This window comes from Hyperoodon ampullatus (genome assembly GCF_949752795.1).
Source record: "Hyperoodon ampullatus genome assembly, chromosome: 12".
Taxonomy (NCBI): Eukaryota; Metazoa; Chordata; class Mammalia; order Artiodactyla; family Ziphiidae; genus Hyperoodon; species Hyperoodon ampullatus.
This window is the reverse complement of record NC_136925.1, coordinates 69,188,812-69,206,374: the sequence shown is the minus strand read 5'-3', so window position 1 is coordinate 69,206,374 and position 17,563 is coordinate 69,188,812. Positions and strand designations below refer to the sequence as shown.

At 39.7% G+C, this 17,563-nt stretch overlaps 1 protein-coding gene across 1 annotated transcript in view; it reads right to left on the bottom strand.

Annotated features, from left to right (window-relative positions):
* Window positions 1-17,563, bottom strand: part of UTRN (utrophin) — a gene marked incomplete at both ends in the record, with an annotated part of 450,045 nt that overhangs the window by 389,933 nt on the left and 42,549 nt on the right. Inside the window, 4 exons of the mRNA XM_079716566.1 lie at window positions 241-333; window positions 677-754; window positions 1,997-2,089; window positions 15,982-16,043. Of these exons, the coding sequence (XP_079572692.1) occupies window positions 241-333; window positions 677-754; window positions 1,997-2,089; window positions 15,982-16,043 (326 nt within the window). The remainder of the gene's footprint in view (window positions 1-240; window positions 334-676; window positions 755-1,996; window positions 2,090-15,981; window positions 16,044-17,563) is intronic.

Below are 17,563 nucleotides of genomic sequence, written 5' to 3'. Positions count from 1 at the left end.
CACACACACACACAAGACCACGTGAGGACACAGGAAGAAGGCAGCCATCTACAAACAAAGGAGAAGAAACCAACCTTGTTGACACCTCGATCTCAGATTTCCAGCCTCCAAAATTGTTAGAAAATAAATTTCTGTTGTTGAAGCCACCCAGTTTGTTGTACTCTGTGGCAGCTCTAAGAAACTAATACACAAATGATACATTTCCAATTCCTATTAAGAAGTGATTGAAAATTTTCCCACCTGCCAGTGCAAAATGATGCTCCAAAGTAATCCTAAAGTCAGTTTGTGATTTCCATCTACAATGTCCGTTCCTCCTATATTCACTAAATCCACCTAGTAAAATGAAAAAATAACTTTTAAGACAATTTTTCTATGGAAACCCAGGTTTTTGTTTTAGCTCGTTTGGACAGCAATATAAGTAAATGACAAGAAAAATTTCACTTTAGAGAATCAGGTGAACCTAAATCTCAAAAATGTATTACTTATACAATAGATCAATAAAGTAATCACAAAAAGCACAACTATTCCTTCATTCATAGAACAGGTTCAATATATCTCATAAGAGAAATATTTCTAAAAATCAGTTGATGCCAATGTCCAGAGCAGATGGTTGGTTTCAAAATAAATCATCCCGATGGCATCAAAGGACCCCCCCGAAGTCATATTACAAACTTACATTGTTCTGATGTAAAACCTGCAGCACTCTGTTAACATTATTTAAAGCGTGTACCCTTGTGGAGCCACGTTCCTTTGGCTGGAAAACAGAACACAAAATCGAATGAGACAGAGAGTCTCTCCATGTTGCTGTCAAACACTGACATTGAGATGCACATGGAACAGCAGCTCAGCACACAAGAGCCCCTCTGTACCAGGAGTTCTGGCTGGGTTGGTTCTCAAGCCACCATGAAGGCTGGTGTTGACAGAATGCAAATTCTCCCACTAACAGCACCTTAAGATAGTAGTTCCTTAGCTTGCCTGAACACTGGAATCTCCTAGGGAGCTTCCAAGAATACCAGTGCCTGTGTTCAACAAAGACTGTGACTTAATGAGTCTGGAGTATAGTCTGAGTTTGGAATTTATAAAAGATTTCCCTGGTGATTCTAAGATGCAAACAAGTTTGGGAACCAATGCTCCACCAGAGACAAAGCTTCTTCTATCTCAGTTGGGCAGGATGAAGAAAGATTTAGAAGTTATGTTCCCTCCACCCTGCACTAGTGTAGACAGAGCAGAGAGGATTCAGAGGTGCTATCCCAGGTTCCAGGTAGGATTACAAGGGCCCACTGGGAAGACTGGAATTGCCACCCAGGGAAAGATGATCTGGGAGGCTTCTTTCTGCCTCATTGGCCAGGGAATCTTATCTGACAAAGGGATCAATCTCTCCAATAGGTGCCTACCCACCATCTGGAAGGCAAAAGGTAAAGTGTAACACCACACACTTCGGCAAGAAAGAAATTCATCTTCAGAAGTGCATCTCTCTATATCTTTTATAGTAATTCTACCTCTAGTGTTAAAGGTTGTACCCATAAAATATACCATCTTCATTGGCAGAGTTATTTCTGTGTGAGTATTGGGTACCTCACACATAAAGCAATAGAGTTGGATTTGATGATGGAACAAACATGAAGATAATACTGAAAATCTGAATAAAAATAAATGCCATCAGTTTTCAAAACTTTTTTTTTACTATTTGTTAAATAACATTTAAATGTATTTGTCTCTACTTTCTACAATTCAAAATATTATGCCCTCTTTACATATCCACTCTTCTTTGTAATTCTCTACTGTCTGAGAGCAATAAACACATAAAGTATTTTTTTGATAAAAATAGAGCCCTCAATAAAGCCTAAATATCGCTCAATCAAAAAATTCATTAAAACCCCTTTTTAACGTTCCTATTTCAGCCTTTACATTGTAAGGACCCCCAAGAGGGTCTTCAAGTATCAGTAATGATGAGAGATATGCCGTTAGCCTGGTTCTTGAACATGGCATCCCTCACCAGTGAGGTTCCTGTGAGGCCTTCTAGAAGATCCAGTAGCTTCCTTCCATCTTTGAGGTCTGTGAACATATCACTGATGGGTGGTTTTCCACTCTATAAAAGAAAAGGTACAATTTCAGCAGCAGAAATTTCATACATAAGTGGCAAATAAATGAATAGTTTCATTTCTTCCAATTAAAAGTCTGGATGATCACCAGACTATACAAGTTTGCCTTGTATGGAAAACTTCGAAATCTATAACAAATGTTTTGAGCTGAAAGACATAAATTGCATTATTTCTTAGAAAGGGAGCAAATAAAACTGTGATTAATGTCAGTATGCCTTGTATGTACAGTTGACCCATGAACAACATGGGTTTGAACTGTGTAGGTCCACTTACAGATGGATTTTTTTTCAGTAGTAAACACTAGAGTATTACATGAGTATTACATGATTCGTGGTTGGTTGAAACCGCTGAGGTAGGACTGGGATAGGAGGGAGCTGACTAAATTATTCATGGCTTTTCAGTTCTACAGAGTCAGCACCCCTAATCCCCCGTGTTGTTCGAGGGTCCATTGTATTCCTGAAAGAGAAGATGTGTTAAAAATATACATGAGCATACAGCACCTGGAGGCCAAAGAGGCCTCCAGAGGCCAAAGAAAAGTGTGCAGATTCTTATTCCAGCTCTGCACTTTACATTCACAGTATAAGCATGGCTTTTGGTATTTCCATTATGGAAGCAGGTCACGTCATCATCAATTTCAGCTCTCCACTTCAATTTCAGCTCTCAGGCACTAGGTCTGTATTTCTAGGTCCCAATTTCTTAATGATTAAGACACTTTTGGCTCTGTGTCTAAATCCAGTTCCCATCCTGTATTTTGAATGACAAAACCTATAGAATTTCTAAACTCTTGCTTCTGACTAATAAGCAGCATCAACTTCCCCTGATAAACATATTCTAGCGTCCATGCCAGAAAAATCCTACCCCATTCACAGGTGGACCTTGCCTGTCTGTGTGTGATATCACGGTTGTATGCAAAGGACAATTACTGCACAGAAAATTAGGACGCCTCAGTTTTAATCTGTCTGACCATTAACTAACTGGTGAACCTAAATCAGCTACTTACTACTATTTACCTTTTTCTAAATCACAGGTATTGTAAAGATCAAATAAAGAATATTATGTGAAAATGTCCAGATAGCTATAAAGCACAGTATAATAAATGTTGTATGATTATGTTGAATCAAATTATTCCCTTCTAATATGAAATCCCCAGAGATTAACAGTTTTACTTCCTGTCAATAATAAAGATAGTTTATAACCAATAATTATTGTATATTCTTTATTCTTCACTTTAAAACATACATATAAAGTCATACGAAACAAAATTTTACTCTGAGCTTGAAATGGGCGAGGAGAAGGAAGGAAGCCATCCTAAAGTTTCCTAAAACTTGGCATTTTCCCTTTTTTCCTCTCTTCCTGATTTCTTACATTTTTTACTTATGTGTAATGTATAGTAAACTAGTGATTTCTATCATGTGGCTTTTCCATAGTTCATATACTCTAAATGAGAGGAAGTATGGTAAAGTCCTCACCTTAGAATCAGTAAAGAATAAACTATGACTTATTTATATCTGAAACAAAGCTGCTTTTCTATTTCCAGCTGCCATTATGTGAGCAGTGACGATGTCAGAGATACATGGATTATCTCCATCGATCACAATGATAAACAGATTTGAGTGATGCAGGAGACCAGATCCAGAGGCAATACTTCAAGAAGCAGAGCGGGGAAGTTTTTTGCACATTAAAGATTTCCTACCTGCTCTCAGTAAAAGCAAAGGGCAGAAGTAGCCCTGGTCATCTGCTACCTCTTACCTTCCTCCTCTCAAAACCCACCCAAGTACACTTCAGCAAACTAGCCACCAAATACCCAGATTCCCTTTCAGGAAGACGTGAACAACTCTGACCTCAGAGCAAAGAGACAACAACATAAGTAAAGTTCATGGGAGAAACAAATAAGGGTATCTAGGCACAGAAAGGACCTTAGGAATTACTGATGACAAGCGCAGCTAAATAATGTCTGGGCGGCATTTAACCCTTCTCAAATCCACTACAGTATCCATTTTCCAAAAAAGAAACGAAGTAACACAAATCAGCATAGACTAAAATAAAGTAAATATAAATATTAGTCCATATTACAAATAGTTATGAACGCCCACTGATGACCTCATTGTAGACAAGCCTCCTACCAGCCGTGTAACTCTGGAAAAGTGGCCTTTCTACATCTATTGGCTCATCTGTTAAACACTAAGATGACAGATGTTCAGTAAATGGTTGATATTATCATTCAGTACATTATCATATCATTACAGTAGTAATGTTTCCTACTGTCATAAAAGTGCCATAAAATTTCAACAGTAGATGAAAGAATGGATAAAACAAGTAAGCACTTCATCTTAGGCAGGAATGTAAAAGCAGATTCTGAACCTGAGTGCATGTAAGTGTCACTTCACAGAGAAAGATCTTCCAAGTCCCGAATTCACTAATACGATGATCTGTAGGGATATATCCTATTCAAAACTAACGAACATGATGATACAAGAGCACACCTGTGCTTTAGGTATGCACTGTGAGACAAGCATAACTCAGCAGTAAACCCAATGGATTCTTCCCTAGGCTCCACTGCTGCTCAGTGGTAAAGTGGGAGGCATTCATTAAGAGGCAGCATTAGGGCTTCCCTGGTGGCGCAGGGGTTGAGAGTGTCCGCCTGCCAATGCACGGGACACGGGTTCGCGCCCCAGTACGGGAGGATCCCACAAGCCGCGGAGAGGCTGGGCCCGTGAGCCATGGCCGCTGAGCCTGCGCGTCTGGAGCCTGTGCTCTGCAACGGGAGAGGCCACAACAGTGAGAGGCCCGCGTACCGCAAAAAAAAAAAAAAAAAGAGGCAGCATTAATTTCTCCACATGAGACACTCTTTTCCTCTCTCTTGTCCGGGTCATTCATTTGTTTACTGAGGAACAAATCTGGAGAAAGACTCTTTGTGAAGCATTCTCTTGAAACAAAGGTAACTGAGACAGAGTTCTGTCCTTCTAGAAGTCAATCACTTATACTAGGGAAACCAATGCCTTTATATTCTTTTTAAAAAAAAACCCCGACAGTAACAGCAATGCAATTTCTTTATTCTTTTTCCAAATTTCAGATAAATATTGATGGCGATCAGTAAGAAATAAGTTTTGTGCTGTGTGCCTATTCTCCTAACACTCCGCCACCCCACCCCCAGTGATGGCATGGTTGGTGTGCACTCCCATCTGGTACCTTCAGAAGAGCCATGTACACCTGCAGGAGGGAATATACAGCCCATGGATCTCTTCACTGGACAATGAAGGAAGGTACCAGGGCTCTTACAAATCTAAAACTGTGGTTCAAAACTTACATATAAAACACACACCCACACTCCCCACACACATAGCCAATCACTACAAAATACTACCTATTCCTGACAAATGCAATTTAGGAACGTCCCATAGGCAGATGGAAAGAACCAAACTATACCAAAGAGCCCAGTCCACGTACCACCTAGGAGAGTAACACCTATAAGTATGGTGATTCAGTGCTTTGTGCCTTACAATGGAGGTCAGAAAATGTCTTTCGTAAAGGTCCAGATAGCACTTAGTTTAGGCTTTGCTGGCCAGGTGGTCTCTATTGAAACTTCTCAACCCTGTTGTCAAGATGTGAAAGCAGCCCAGACAATGTATAAACAGATGACCCAATGGGAATGGTGACTGTGTTCCAACAAAACATGATTTGTAGACGTGGAAATCTGAATTTCATATAATGTCCACATGTCATGAAATATTCTTCTTTTTTTGACTTTTTGCAAGCACCTAAAAATGTGAAAACCATTCTTAGCTCGTGGGCCATACAAAAACAGACAACGCAAACATGAAATGTCCCTAGACATAATAATAGCATGACTTACTATGTATCAGATATGCTCTAAGAGATTTACAGAGATGTAGATGCATTCTTTGTTTCTTTATGATAGAACTTTAAGGTAAGAAAACTGAGACATAGAAGTGACATGACGAGCTAGAGGCAGAACTAGGATGTGATACCACAGATCTGACTCCAAATCCAGGTTCTCAAAGTCCACACTAAGCTGCTACTAAAATTATGAGGGCACAGGGTCATGACATATAGGGAAGGAAACAGTTAATCAGTGGTGCAGCGGAGGAGGTACATTTAATGACTTCCCAAAGAGGGCAACAAGATATATACCACATTTAAATGAACTCAGAATGAAATTGTTTTCCAAGCTCATGGCTTTAAAGCATCTCTGTTACTTCTGAATCACAGGCTCTAAACATAGGATCCACCCTGGGAAACAGTTGGGAAATGTCAGAAGTCATGGTTTAATAAAAATAAAACCTGATTCAGCCTGACGGTTAAAGTCTTATTTAGATTTTTAACTCTTTGCAAAGACTTATTTGCAGAAACTTCTCTGACAGACAGAATACAGTTTAATAATTCAATTGGACAAATATCTGGTGAATACCTCCTTTGTGCCTGGCCCTGCAGAAATGCCAAGTTCAGGTCACCCTCCCCATTTATAAGCAAGGGTTTCCACAGTTTTCCAATAAACACAAAATAGTACAAATGAATAATCTTGAACTTGGAAGACAGATAAGCCTTGCGTCGCATTTAACCTTAAAAAAAAATTAAAAAGGCCACACGATAGGAATCCAAATGACAGATGTCACAGGTGACTCGCTTTGGCTGTCTCCTCTCATCCCCTGGTCCCCTATACTTCTTTGAACGCTCTTAACACCAGTTCTAACACTATTTTGACTCCAAGAGGGACCAGCGTTAATACCTACAGCTGAGACACTGAAGCTCCTGAATCGAAAATGTCAGAGGACAGAAGCAAACTGTCATCACAATGCAGGAGGGATAAGCTGGGGTCTGAGGGAGGGCAAGGGCTGCAGATACAGTCATGGATACGTGATGGTTCAGTTGAATGTGGCCAACCTGATGGGCCCATCACACCTGGTGAATCAGCCAGCCCTAAAGGCTGAAAGAGCCAGTGCTCAGTTTCATCCAGCAGCGGCCATTTGAGAATCCCAGCCCACTGTTGGTAGGACTTCTGGTTTCTCAAAAGAGCTGGAAATCTGAATTTATGTGTATAATCTCCTGATATTTGTAATGTCCTAAAACACTGTGCCGGATCAACAAATCTTGTCTACAGGCATACTGGATCCTAGGATGACTGGTAATCTCTCTCATAGGGCATAACCACATACAGGGGAAATACAAGATTAGTCAACAGTGAGTCCTCTGAGGAACTGAGAAACTCTGTGGAAGGACACACACACACACACACACACCACCATCCACAGACTAGGGAAAATGATTGATTGCAAAATACCAGGAGTCATTATACTTGTGCAGACCAAAAAAACAAAGGAGTCACACCAGATTCTTCTCCTTTCACTCATTCCTCATCTCTAATCCATAACAACCCTGTCATTTCTACCTCCGAAAACACATTCCGAAGGTGACCACCACTCCTTAGTGGCCCCACTCGCATCCACGTCTCCAATACCAGGCCGACCAACCTCTTTACTTCTGCATAAGAGTCAGAATAACTCTAATTTTAAGGTGCAGATCACATCATGTCATGTCTCTGCTTTAACCTAACGGACTCTCATCACGGGGAAATACAATTTAAACTCCAAATAAGAGATCCCATGTGATCTGCTCTCCACCCTCTCTCTAATCTAATAATCTAATACTGTATTATTCACCCCTTTCTTCAATAATCGCAAATCATAATTATTTCCATCGTAGGTCAAGTTTTTCAGCAGCAGCAGTAGTAGTAATGGAAAAAAAAATCTATAAAAGATTGAATAAGAAAGCAAAATTTTGGAAGTGCAGTTTGGAGTTCTTAAAAGGGTGAAATGTTAATGCTTTGTAAAGACAACAAACAAACCAGTAGTAGAACTGGGACTTAGATTTGGGGTTCAGAAGACGGCCTCCTTTATGTGGTGTGCCCTGCTGACACTAACAAGTGAGGGATGACAAATGCAGTCTGCACCTTTGTGGCACTCAGAATCTAAACAGAGTAAATAAAATCTGTACCAACAGCATGGGGAGCACAGCAAAAGGGATTTATGAGCTAGCTTGATTCTGCCAAATTTGTACCAAATAAGAAATATAGTACAGAGTCTATCCTGTGATTTACCTAATCCCACTACAAATAGTGAAGTTATTAACTGTGTATAATATGGAGAAGAGTGAAAAGATAACAGTTTTTAAATGCCACCTTGTGCTTTTGCATTCAGCCCATGTGACCCCACCATCTCCACCTTCGGAGGTGGTCTCTGATTGGTGCGTGGATAAGTAGGTCTAGGTCACTGTGGGCCAGTGAGTTATAAAGAGAGGATTGTTGAAGAGGTGGTGGTTTTGGGGGAAAGAAGCTCTTTCTGTTAAAGAGGACTAGGAGACCCTGGGACCATTTTCAACTGTACTAGGAAGCTTTTAGCTCCAAGAGCTACTGGTAGGCACCCTCCAAGCATGGCTAATCATGAGGGGAGCCAGACTGGGTGGGAAGTGGAGTTATCTGACACTGTTATTTTTATTTTATTTTATTTTATTTATTTATTTTTAATTTTTTTGCGGTACGCGGGCCTCTCACTGTTGTGGCCTCTCCCGTTACGGAGCACAGGCTCCGGACGCGCAGGCTCAGCGCCCATGGCTCACGGGCCCAGCCGCTCCGTGGCATGTGGGATCCTCCCGGACCGGGGCACGAACCCGTGTTCCCTGCATCAGCAGGCTGACTCTCAACCACTGAGCCACCAGGGAAGCCCTGTTATTTTTCTTTTTATAATCTCTTGGGAAAATAAAAAATCCTCTCACAAAAGATCTTTATTCAACGTAGAAAACAGAGAAAACACTTTGTTATTGAATACTCATATCAGATGAGGTGCATGCAGGCAGTTGGTAGAAGACCAGAAAGTCTGGACAGAATTTCACACAAACATACAGTAAAGTAGAATAAAGAACAATGAGTGTGTACCTCCTGGGGAGACAAATGGATGGTCCTCGTGCTGGTCTCCTGTCAACTCCGGAGAGACTTTTGAGTTAATTTTGAGGTCTTTGTTATTTTGCACTGGAAAGTTGGAGATGGGTTTATCTACTTCCTGACCAAAAAATTGGGCCTATTATGTTTTTAAGGAGACACCCTAAGGAGAAGGAAGGGACAAGGCAGCTGCCTCTCCTTTATTAAACAAAGGAAATGTTCTCTTTTCCTTTACACTATCATTATCAATGCCCTAACTAATGCCTCACCCTGGTCCCATGGAAGCCTATCTTTTGAGGAACTGCTTTCTTCAAACATTTCCAGTGCTTTGCCAGTTGTACATATATGGAGTGAGCTGTATTGTTTATTGAGTCGGCCTGCAGACCTTGCCTGATGGGTATATGGAGTTGGGGTTTATTCAGCCTGCAGACCTCACCTGGTTATTTGCCCATGGAGTGTGCAAGTGGCCCTGCCCCTGGCCGCCAGGCGTGGGTGGCTCTGCTCTCCCCTCTCTAGGTGAAGGGTGAAAAGGAATTTCTTCTCAGCAGATCAATACCAAAATTGATCATCAATTACAAAGACACAGCATATACTACCAAATTTCCAAATTTGTTTTAACGATTACAAATACTAATAGGCTCAATCAAAATCATTTATTAAGTCCTCAATATGTACAAACACAGCATGTTAAATAATATTTAGGTATAGTTTCTTTAATTTAACCACAGTAACTAGGTGAAAGTCACTCTACAAGTATAGTGTTTGGAAGCAAAACAATCAAACTGAATGAAAACAAACAACAGCAAAAAAAACCCCAAACATATTTACATAATATAGCTAAAACATGTCTGGAAGCTGTTTAGGAATATGAAATGCATTTTATTGTTTGCTTTAGGGGTATTGCTGAACAGACATAAGTTGAAACTTAAGGAACCACTTGAATATTTATGGTCCCCTAAAACAATGAGTTGAGTCGCCATACACATATTAATGAAAATAAATCAATAGTAGACCCAGTGTGTAACTCCAGCTCAAATCTCTACTATAGATGTTATTTATCATCACACAAGGAAGCCTGTACAGTCTCCTTCACGATACTAAAAAGAGGACTAAACATCTACAGACTGCTTTTGTTGCACCCACCTACACATCCTTTCCCACGTCTATTTTTGTGGCCAACCACTTCCCACATGAACAAAGTTGCAAACAATCGGACACTGAAAGCAATGTCCCACTGTCTCAAATGGAACACACTGGAATCGCTCTTCACACTGAAACCTGTAAAAAATGCTTCGCAGATTTCCTCTCTTAAGTCCTATCAATTTAAAGTTCAAGTGTGGAATAGTAACTAAATGAAAACTTGGCTCATCTTTGTCTTCGAAAAAGAAAAAGCAGAAATCTGCCTAAAGTGAAGTTCAGCATTTTTAAGTTGGCCTGTTCTCTACCTAACCTTTATTTTCAAACTTCCTTTGAGAACCACCTCAGCAAACTGAGAAAAGTGCTTCTGCAATTTGTATGTCTCTGCTCTGACAGATGAGCAGCTCTGCAAGTCAGCCAGAGAAAATTCAGGCTCAAAGTCAGAACAAATTTCCCAACACTGGGACAGTGAGGCCTTCGCTGCCTCCCTTGGGAAAACAGCTCACTAACAAATGAGGCTCTTAGAATCAGAGTGAACAGAACCCTCAACCTTTACCCATCAGACAGTGGAATAAAGTGGGCTTAATGAGCCAATGCTATTTTCTGCTTCTGGTTTAAAATATATGAATAGCACAGATCAGGGATACCACAAGTTTGGGAGGGGGTAGTCCCTGACAGAGTTTTAATTTAGCATTCCTAAGTAATTATAATCTCCTATAATGTTTCACAATAATGCCTCAATATTTCTTAGCAACATGAGGCAAGCTATTACGCTCAAGTGTGTTTTATAGCTAAAGGAATAAAAATCAAGTGACCTGAAAAAAATTGGCTAGTAATTTGCCCAAGGTCACAAATAAATGTGCAGCATATCCAGGAATAAGTATTTAATTTCCTAATTCTGATCTCCTTTAGATAATCATTTTCTCCCGAGCTCTTCATAACTTCTCAAAACCCAACAATCATAAGTTATCCTACACTGTGTTACTTCTCAGGATACCCAGACTCCAAAGTCGTGTGTATTCTGTGACATAGTAACAAGGACTTGCAGCAAAAAAAAGAATATACATTTATAGTGAATGCTATCTTAGCTATCAAAATATTATTCAGTATTCTCAAGCTGTTTGCCAAATCCCTTATCGAGGAATGAATTGAGCTGATTTTAAGTTTTAAATCTCATTTTTCATCACCATGAATTTAGTAGATGGATCCTATTCGAAGAATCCTATCCCATAAATAAGAGAATCATATGTATTAAATCCAAATGATGATTTAACAATCTCTCCAGCCCATCTCCAAGACACTATGTAAATGCAGAAATTTTGCATAGCTGGATTTGTTTTTGTGAATAAATGGAGCAAAAGCCCCGATGCATTTGTTTCCATGAAGTAACACAATTTATGCCATTTTGCACTCAATGCCACACTCTACTCCCATCTAATTCCAATACAACCACTTCCAACCGGTCTATGGATATATACAGTATTAGGTATTTAAATGTATGTTTCTGTCACTGCCATTCATTTATTTAGTAAGCCTACAAACACTCACTGGGTGCTTACTAAATGCCAGAAGCCCTGCACCCATGGAGCGTACCACTGTCTAGGAAAGGAGAGACAAATATTTTGAGATGCAATTATTTAAAAGACAATTATGATAAGTGCTTCAAAAGCTAACACTTTAAGAATATAGAGCATCGGGCTTCCCTGGTGGCGCAGTGGTTGGGGGTCCGCCTGCCGATGCAGGGGATGCGGGTTCGTGCCTCGGTTCGGGAAGATCCCACATGCCGCGGAGCGGCTGGGCCCATGAGCCATGGCCGCTGAGCCTGCGCGTCCAGAGCCTGTGCTTCACAATGGGAGAGGCCACAACAGTGAGAGGCCCTCGTACCGCAAAAACAAACAAACAAACAAACAAAAAAACAAAAAAACAATATAGAGCATATCTACCCTAGTCTGGGAGCTCAGAAAAAGTGTCCTTGGGAAAGTGACATTTAAGCTCAGGCATTGAGGAGGAGTAGGAGTTGCCCCAAAAAGTTGGAGGAAGGAGCATGTGTAAAAGCCATGAGAAGGCCCACTGCGGTGGCCGGAGTATAATGAGGAGCTAAAGTGAAGTGAAATTAGGAGTAGATTGGAGGGGGCAACTACTTAGGGTCTTAAAAGCCGAATAAGAACAAGGGGCAGCCATTGAAAGATTTTACTGAAGAGAAAAGAGGCATTTAGACTTACACTTTAAGGTACACTCCAGTTATTCTGTCAGAAATGGAAGGAAGGTTCCAAGGTTCAGGTGAACCATGGAAAGGAAGAACCAGTATTAGATTATGACAGTGGCCCCCTTGTTCAGGAATAATTTTCGAAAAACGATAAAGTCAAGATTCTCATACAAATGTAATATTAAAGTATGTTAAAGACTTCAACTCATTAAGTAATCGGGGAACCAGTAGAGTGTTACAACCGGTTCAAAGAAAAATTCAAAAAAACCACATGTTTGTATGCAATAAAGGAAAGTTGAAATAAATTTACAACAGATGCAAAAACAAATCTATCCAAGGGGAAATAATCAATTGCATTCCAGCTACTTTGCATTTTTATGGATAAGAATCATTTGCGTTACTATCTGTTTTCTACAACTCACTGAGTTGTACAGTAGCTCAAAGATGATGGAAAGCAGATAACCCAGATGGCTGAGCTGACAGGACTCCCACTAATTTTTCTGCTCATTGTAAAGTCTTTCGCAATTATTCCTAACTCAGATAATAAAGACTTGGCAAAGGGGGGTGTCAGAAAAGATGGAGAAAAATGGACAATGTTAATGTTGAATGTATATGGTTCTAGAATCAACAAGATTTGGCATTTGAGACTTTGGCTGGGGGCAGGGGGGTGGGGGGTGCCTCAAGAAGGAGATATCCAGGGGAGGAATTTAAAACAAATTCCTAAATGGCAGAAGATGCCATCGGGGGCTGTTTGGATTTCTCAGCACAGGGGCACTATTGTTCTGTAGAGGGACTCATACTGCACAGAAGAAGTGGACTCAGTCAATAATTATATTTTAAAGTCCACCACAATATACCAAAGGCCATGGATAAAAAAGAAATGAAATTAAATCTGTTCCCCTCAATAGGATTTTTTTTTCTCTTGCTAGCCTCTGGATTACTTAGCGACACCATGCCCAAATACAACCTTATCCCAACTCAGCAAAAGTCTGTGGGGAGTTTATGGAAATCTTCCGGTTTTAGAACTATTATTCCCTTTCCCAATCACCAGCATGGAAATAGCCAGACTTATGGAATTAAAACAGCCAGAGGAAAGGAAAAAAAGTGGCTGAAGTTTAGTGTGGCTGCTATGGGCTCTCCTTTTTTTATATATCCAAATAGTCATAATTCCTTTGATAAATGTGTTCTAGACCCATCCTAATTTCCTTCTAGACTTTGATTTCTTACTAGAAGTAATCTGAAAGGAAATGTTTCCAGGGTCAGCTCTACTTTGACATTTTTCTCCAAACAAAACAAGCTTTTAATAGTGGCCTTAATAAAAAATTGTTCTTGAAAAAAAATCTAATAGTGGCCTTAATAAAAATTGGTCTTGAAAAACAACAACAAGCTTTTAGCTTCCATGTCAGTTTACATAACTGGACCTGTTACTAAAAATGATAACATTACCTGGTCTTTTCACTGTCTTGGTAATAATTACAAGCTTCCTGGGGCAAAGAATTTACATGGGACTTAAAGACCTCATTTAATACTACAAAATAACACATACATTATAAATGTATAAATTTAAATATCAAGTTCACTAAATAAACTATTCTAGTACTACTGGACTTTGTGTTCAGGTCTTTTTAAAGATATCAATGACCCGTGACAAATACTGAGATACTTCTTGAGAGAATTCGGTTGGGTACATGACCCAAATGGTCAACAGATACTGAGAACAGTTCAGTGGAAAAGAAGTCACAGGACAGTAACTGCAGTGAGGATATTTTTAAAGCTCAGAGTAAAGGAGTACTTGGGCAGCACTGAGTTCAAGGTTCTAACTTTGCAATGTATCAATAATGGCTGTGGACCTGGAAATGACGTGGATCTGCTGGGCGATGCCCCAGTTCAAAAGTCTATCACGTGCTGTCCAGGTAATGTCTTGTCTGAGCCAAATTCGTGGCAATAATGATAAGGTTAAACATTTTCAATTATTCTTTCTCAATTGTCTAAAATCTGAATTGTCTAAAAACCTCTATTCTCCTACTTTCCCCCTTTTTGTGTCCTATCACACTGTCTACCTCTCTCTAGTCTCATAGAAGAGGAACAAAAGTAATTCACCTAGTTTCAAATGCTCCCTAAATGTAGGTCTACCAAGACTATGAAGCTTTCAAATCGGTCTTCAAAATCAGTTCTAAGGTAATTCTTCCCCAGTGACTCAAATAAGCTCTAAAAACTAGGTCTGCTTAACTTGCTCTATCTAGAAAATGACCATATTATCCTCAGTAATAGTCAGGATGGATAATCTTACACAACTGAGCACTCATGAAACCCTTGGGATAAAATATCTCATATCCAGACCCTTTTAGTTCCTAAAATTATGTTGCCCAGAATCTGGTCACACGAAGATAGATACTTCAAAAACTTTGAATAATGTTGAATCTAAAGCACCCAGATGTTACCTGTGCCTCTTGAACAAAACAAATAAAAATTTACCAAAAAACACCTATGTCTGCTTTGGAATAACCCTACACATAAAACCACCAATTAAGAGAGTAATTCTTCTGCTTGACCCTCTGTCAAAGTCAGGCAGTTTTCACATTCCTTACATTCTCAGAAGCAAGATAAAATAGCCCTCAACAAAAATTTGCAAAACCTAAAAATACATCGCAGTCAGATAACCAATTGTAAATAGTGGGATGTGGAACAAATTTTAAACTGCACTGTTACTCAAAGCAATCCTAAAACATTCTCATTTTGCCTCAAAGAAATACCAATGTTTATTTCCCTGGCCTTTACAACCTTCTCAAATAGAAAAATACGAAATTTTTGAATTTAAAGCCCCATAATGGGTCTCTCTTTATTTTATCTTGCTATAGTGTAGTCCTATATCCATTAACCTGAAAATTCTTCTCCCATCTCAGATTTAGAGGACAAAATTCCAACTCCAATAACCAGTGGATAATTATATTAGAACAAGTTTAAAAATAGCACTATCAACTTCTCTCTTCAGGATTCTCTGTCCCTAAAAAATACTGATCAAAACATTGATTATGTTCCAGGTGGGTTAGAAATGCTGAGATAGAACAGATTTGGGGGATATAAGTGAGGAAGTTCACAAAAAAAGAAACACAGGGCAGCTAAGCATTATGAGCCACAACCATGAGTATGACAATCCCTAAACATTTCTACATGAGGTAGAAAGGCCACCTGAATGATACCAACTTGCTTTTAACCAGGCAAAAATGAAATCATCATCTTTTTAGCTAAGTTAACACAAAATTTCCCCAATGAGATATTATTTCCTAAATGTACCAAGAATTCACAGAGTCCAAAGCAGCACACTGTTACCTTGGTATCTAGAGAATGGTAGGTAAAAATAAAGAGCTGTTCACACCATGAACGTTTGTACCATGAACCGTTTACACCAGAATTTCCATATAAACATATTATAGAAAGAATAAAGGAAAAATAAATGTATCTGCATACTCAGAAGATTTCTGTCTGGTCATATTTCATGGGGAAAACTCACTGCACCTCCAACCAAACCCCATCAACCAGAATGAGACATCTGAATCATCAAAGTTTTTGAAATACTCTGTTACCTTTGAAAATCGAGCATTTATCCATTTGGTAAAAGTTTTCTTCTGCACGTCATTGTGTTCATCTGTGGGAGGGAAAAGGAGAGAGAGGGAAACATATGAGAGTTTGTACCTTTACTCAGGGTGCTAAATAAGATTATCTCCATCTTGGAGAGTTTTAAATGGTCTATTAGTAGAGTTCATGAGGCACAGTGATCCACAGCTAATGAAGAAGGGATGGCTGACGAGGTCAGCATGTACGGAGCCTGCTAACGAACGCCTGTAGCAGAGGGAGACCCGGGCACCTTCCCAGGAAGCTGGCCTTCTCACTCCACACCTCGGCATATCACCACCGGCCATTAAACCCACATTCATGAGGAAAGAATCAGGACTTGAGTTTCAAAGTATTATACGTGACACTTTCTGTTGCATTTTGTTTAAGTGCAGTTTCAGCATGATAAAAATGTTGTAGAACATTCAACACAAAAATCAAAGCTATCCTTTAAAAACTAAGAAACTCGTGATTTCCCTCCTTTTCATACAAGTCCTACACCCTCCAAAACAAACACTACTATAAGGTTTATAGCCAATTCCATAACCCGTTTTCCTGTAGTAAGACTGACAGGACAAAGTTTTAACGGTCTATAAAAGCAATCTACACATTTTACAAGCAGAGAAATCAGAGTAGTTTTTTAAAAAAATAACCAACTTTGGTCTGGATTACAAATTCATTTTCCAGGCCACACAAATAAAAACTGACCTTAAAAAATGAAAGCATCCTGAACTTCTTGGAGATGGGCAGAGTTAGGTATAAGGAAGCCACGTAAAATGGGAATAAGTAACGCTTACAAGGGCATTGCGAGGATTTGCGGATATAAGTGGAAAACACTTGGGAAAGAGCTGGCATTGAGCTTTGTTGTCGTTCTAGTTATAATTATTATTATAGTATATATGTGAACAAGGCAGATAAATATCCATATTACCCTTTCTGTTACTTCTAATCATATCCTCTTCAACGGCTCCCCAGTTCTCTGTTAAAACTAGCAGAGTCATTGTTGGCTTAAATCCTACAAAGCAGCACGTTAACAGTCCCCGAGTAGTTCTGAAAGCTGCATAAGGAATATTTGGAAGGGCGCAGAAAGCTGTGGTTCTGTCTGTATATATACACACTGCTTGTTCCACGACCGTGCCTACTGCCAAGCTGCTTCCCACGTGATAACAGCAAAATAATAAGAGAGAAGGCTCGAGTGTGCTCTGACCTCAACGCATCAGTTTCAAAGGGCTGCCTTCAACCCAGACCTCCTCACGCATCCCAAATAGCATAATTAGACGTTGACCCACTACTTCACTAAGTTAGTGGTATTTTGGGGCCTTACTCTGTCCTGGAAGGAGAGTTTGTAATTAAAAGGTCCCTCCTGGAATAAGTATAGCAGCAGCGTCAGAAAAGAGTGCACTTCTACAGATCCATAAAGGTAACTGGAGACCGACTCTGAGACACAAAGGGGGCAAGTGGATGAAAACCAAAACGGCTCTCTAAGAAATGAATGGTGCTAATTGTGCTAAGAGGTGGCCTTCCTTCCAGAAAGGACAAGACAGTCAGCATCAG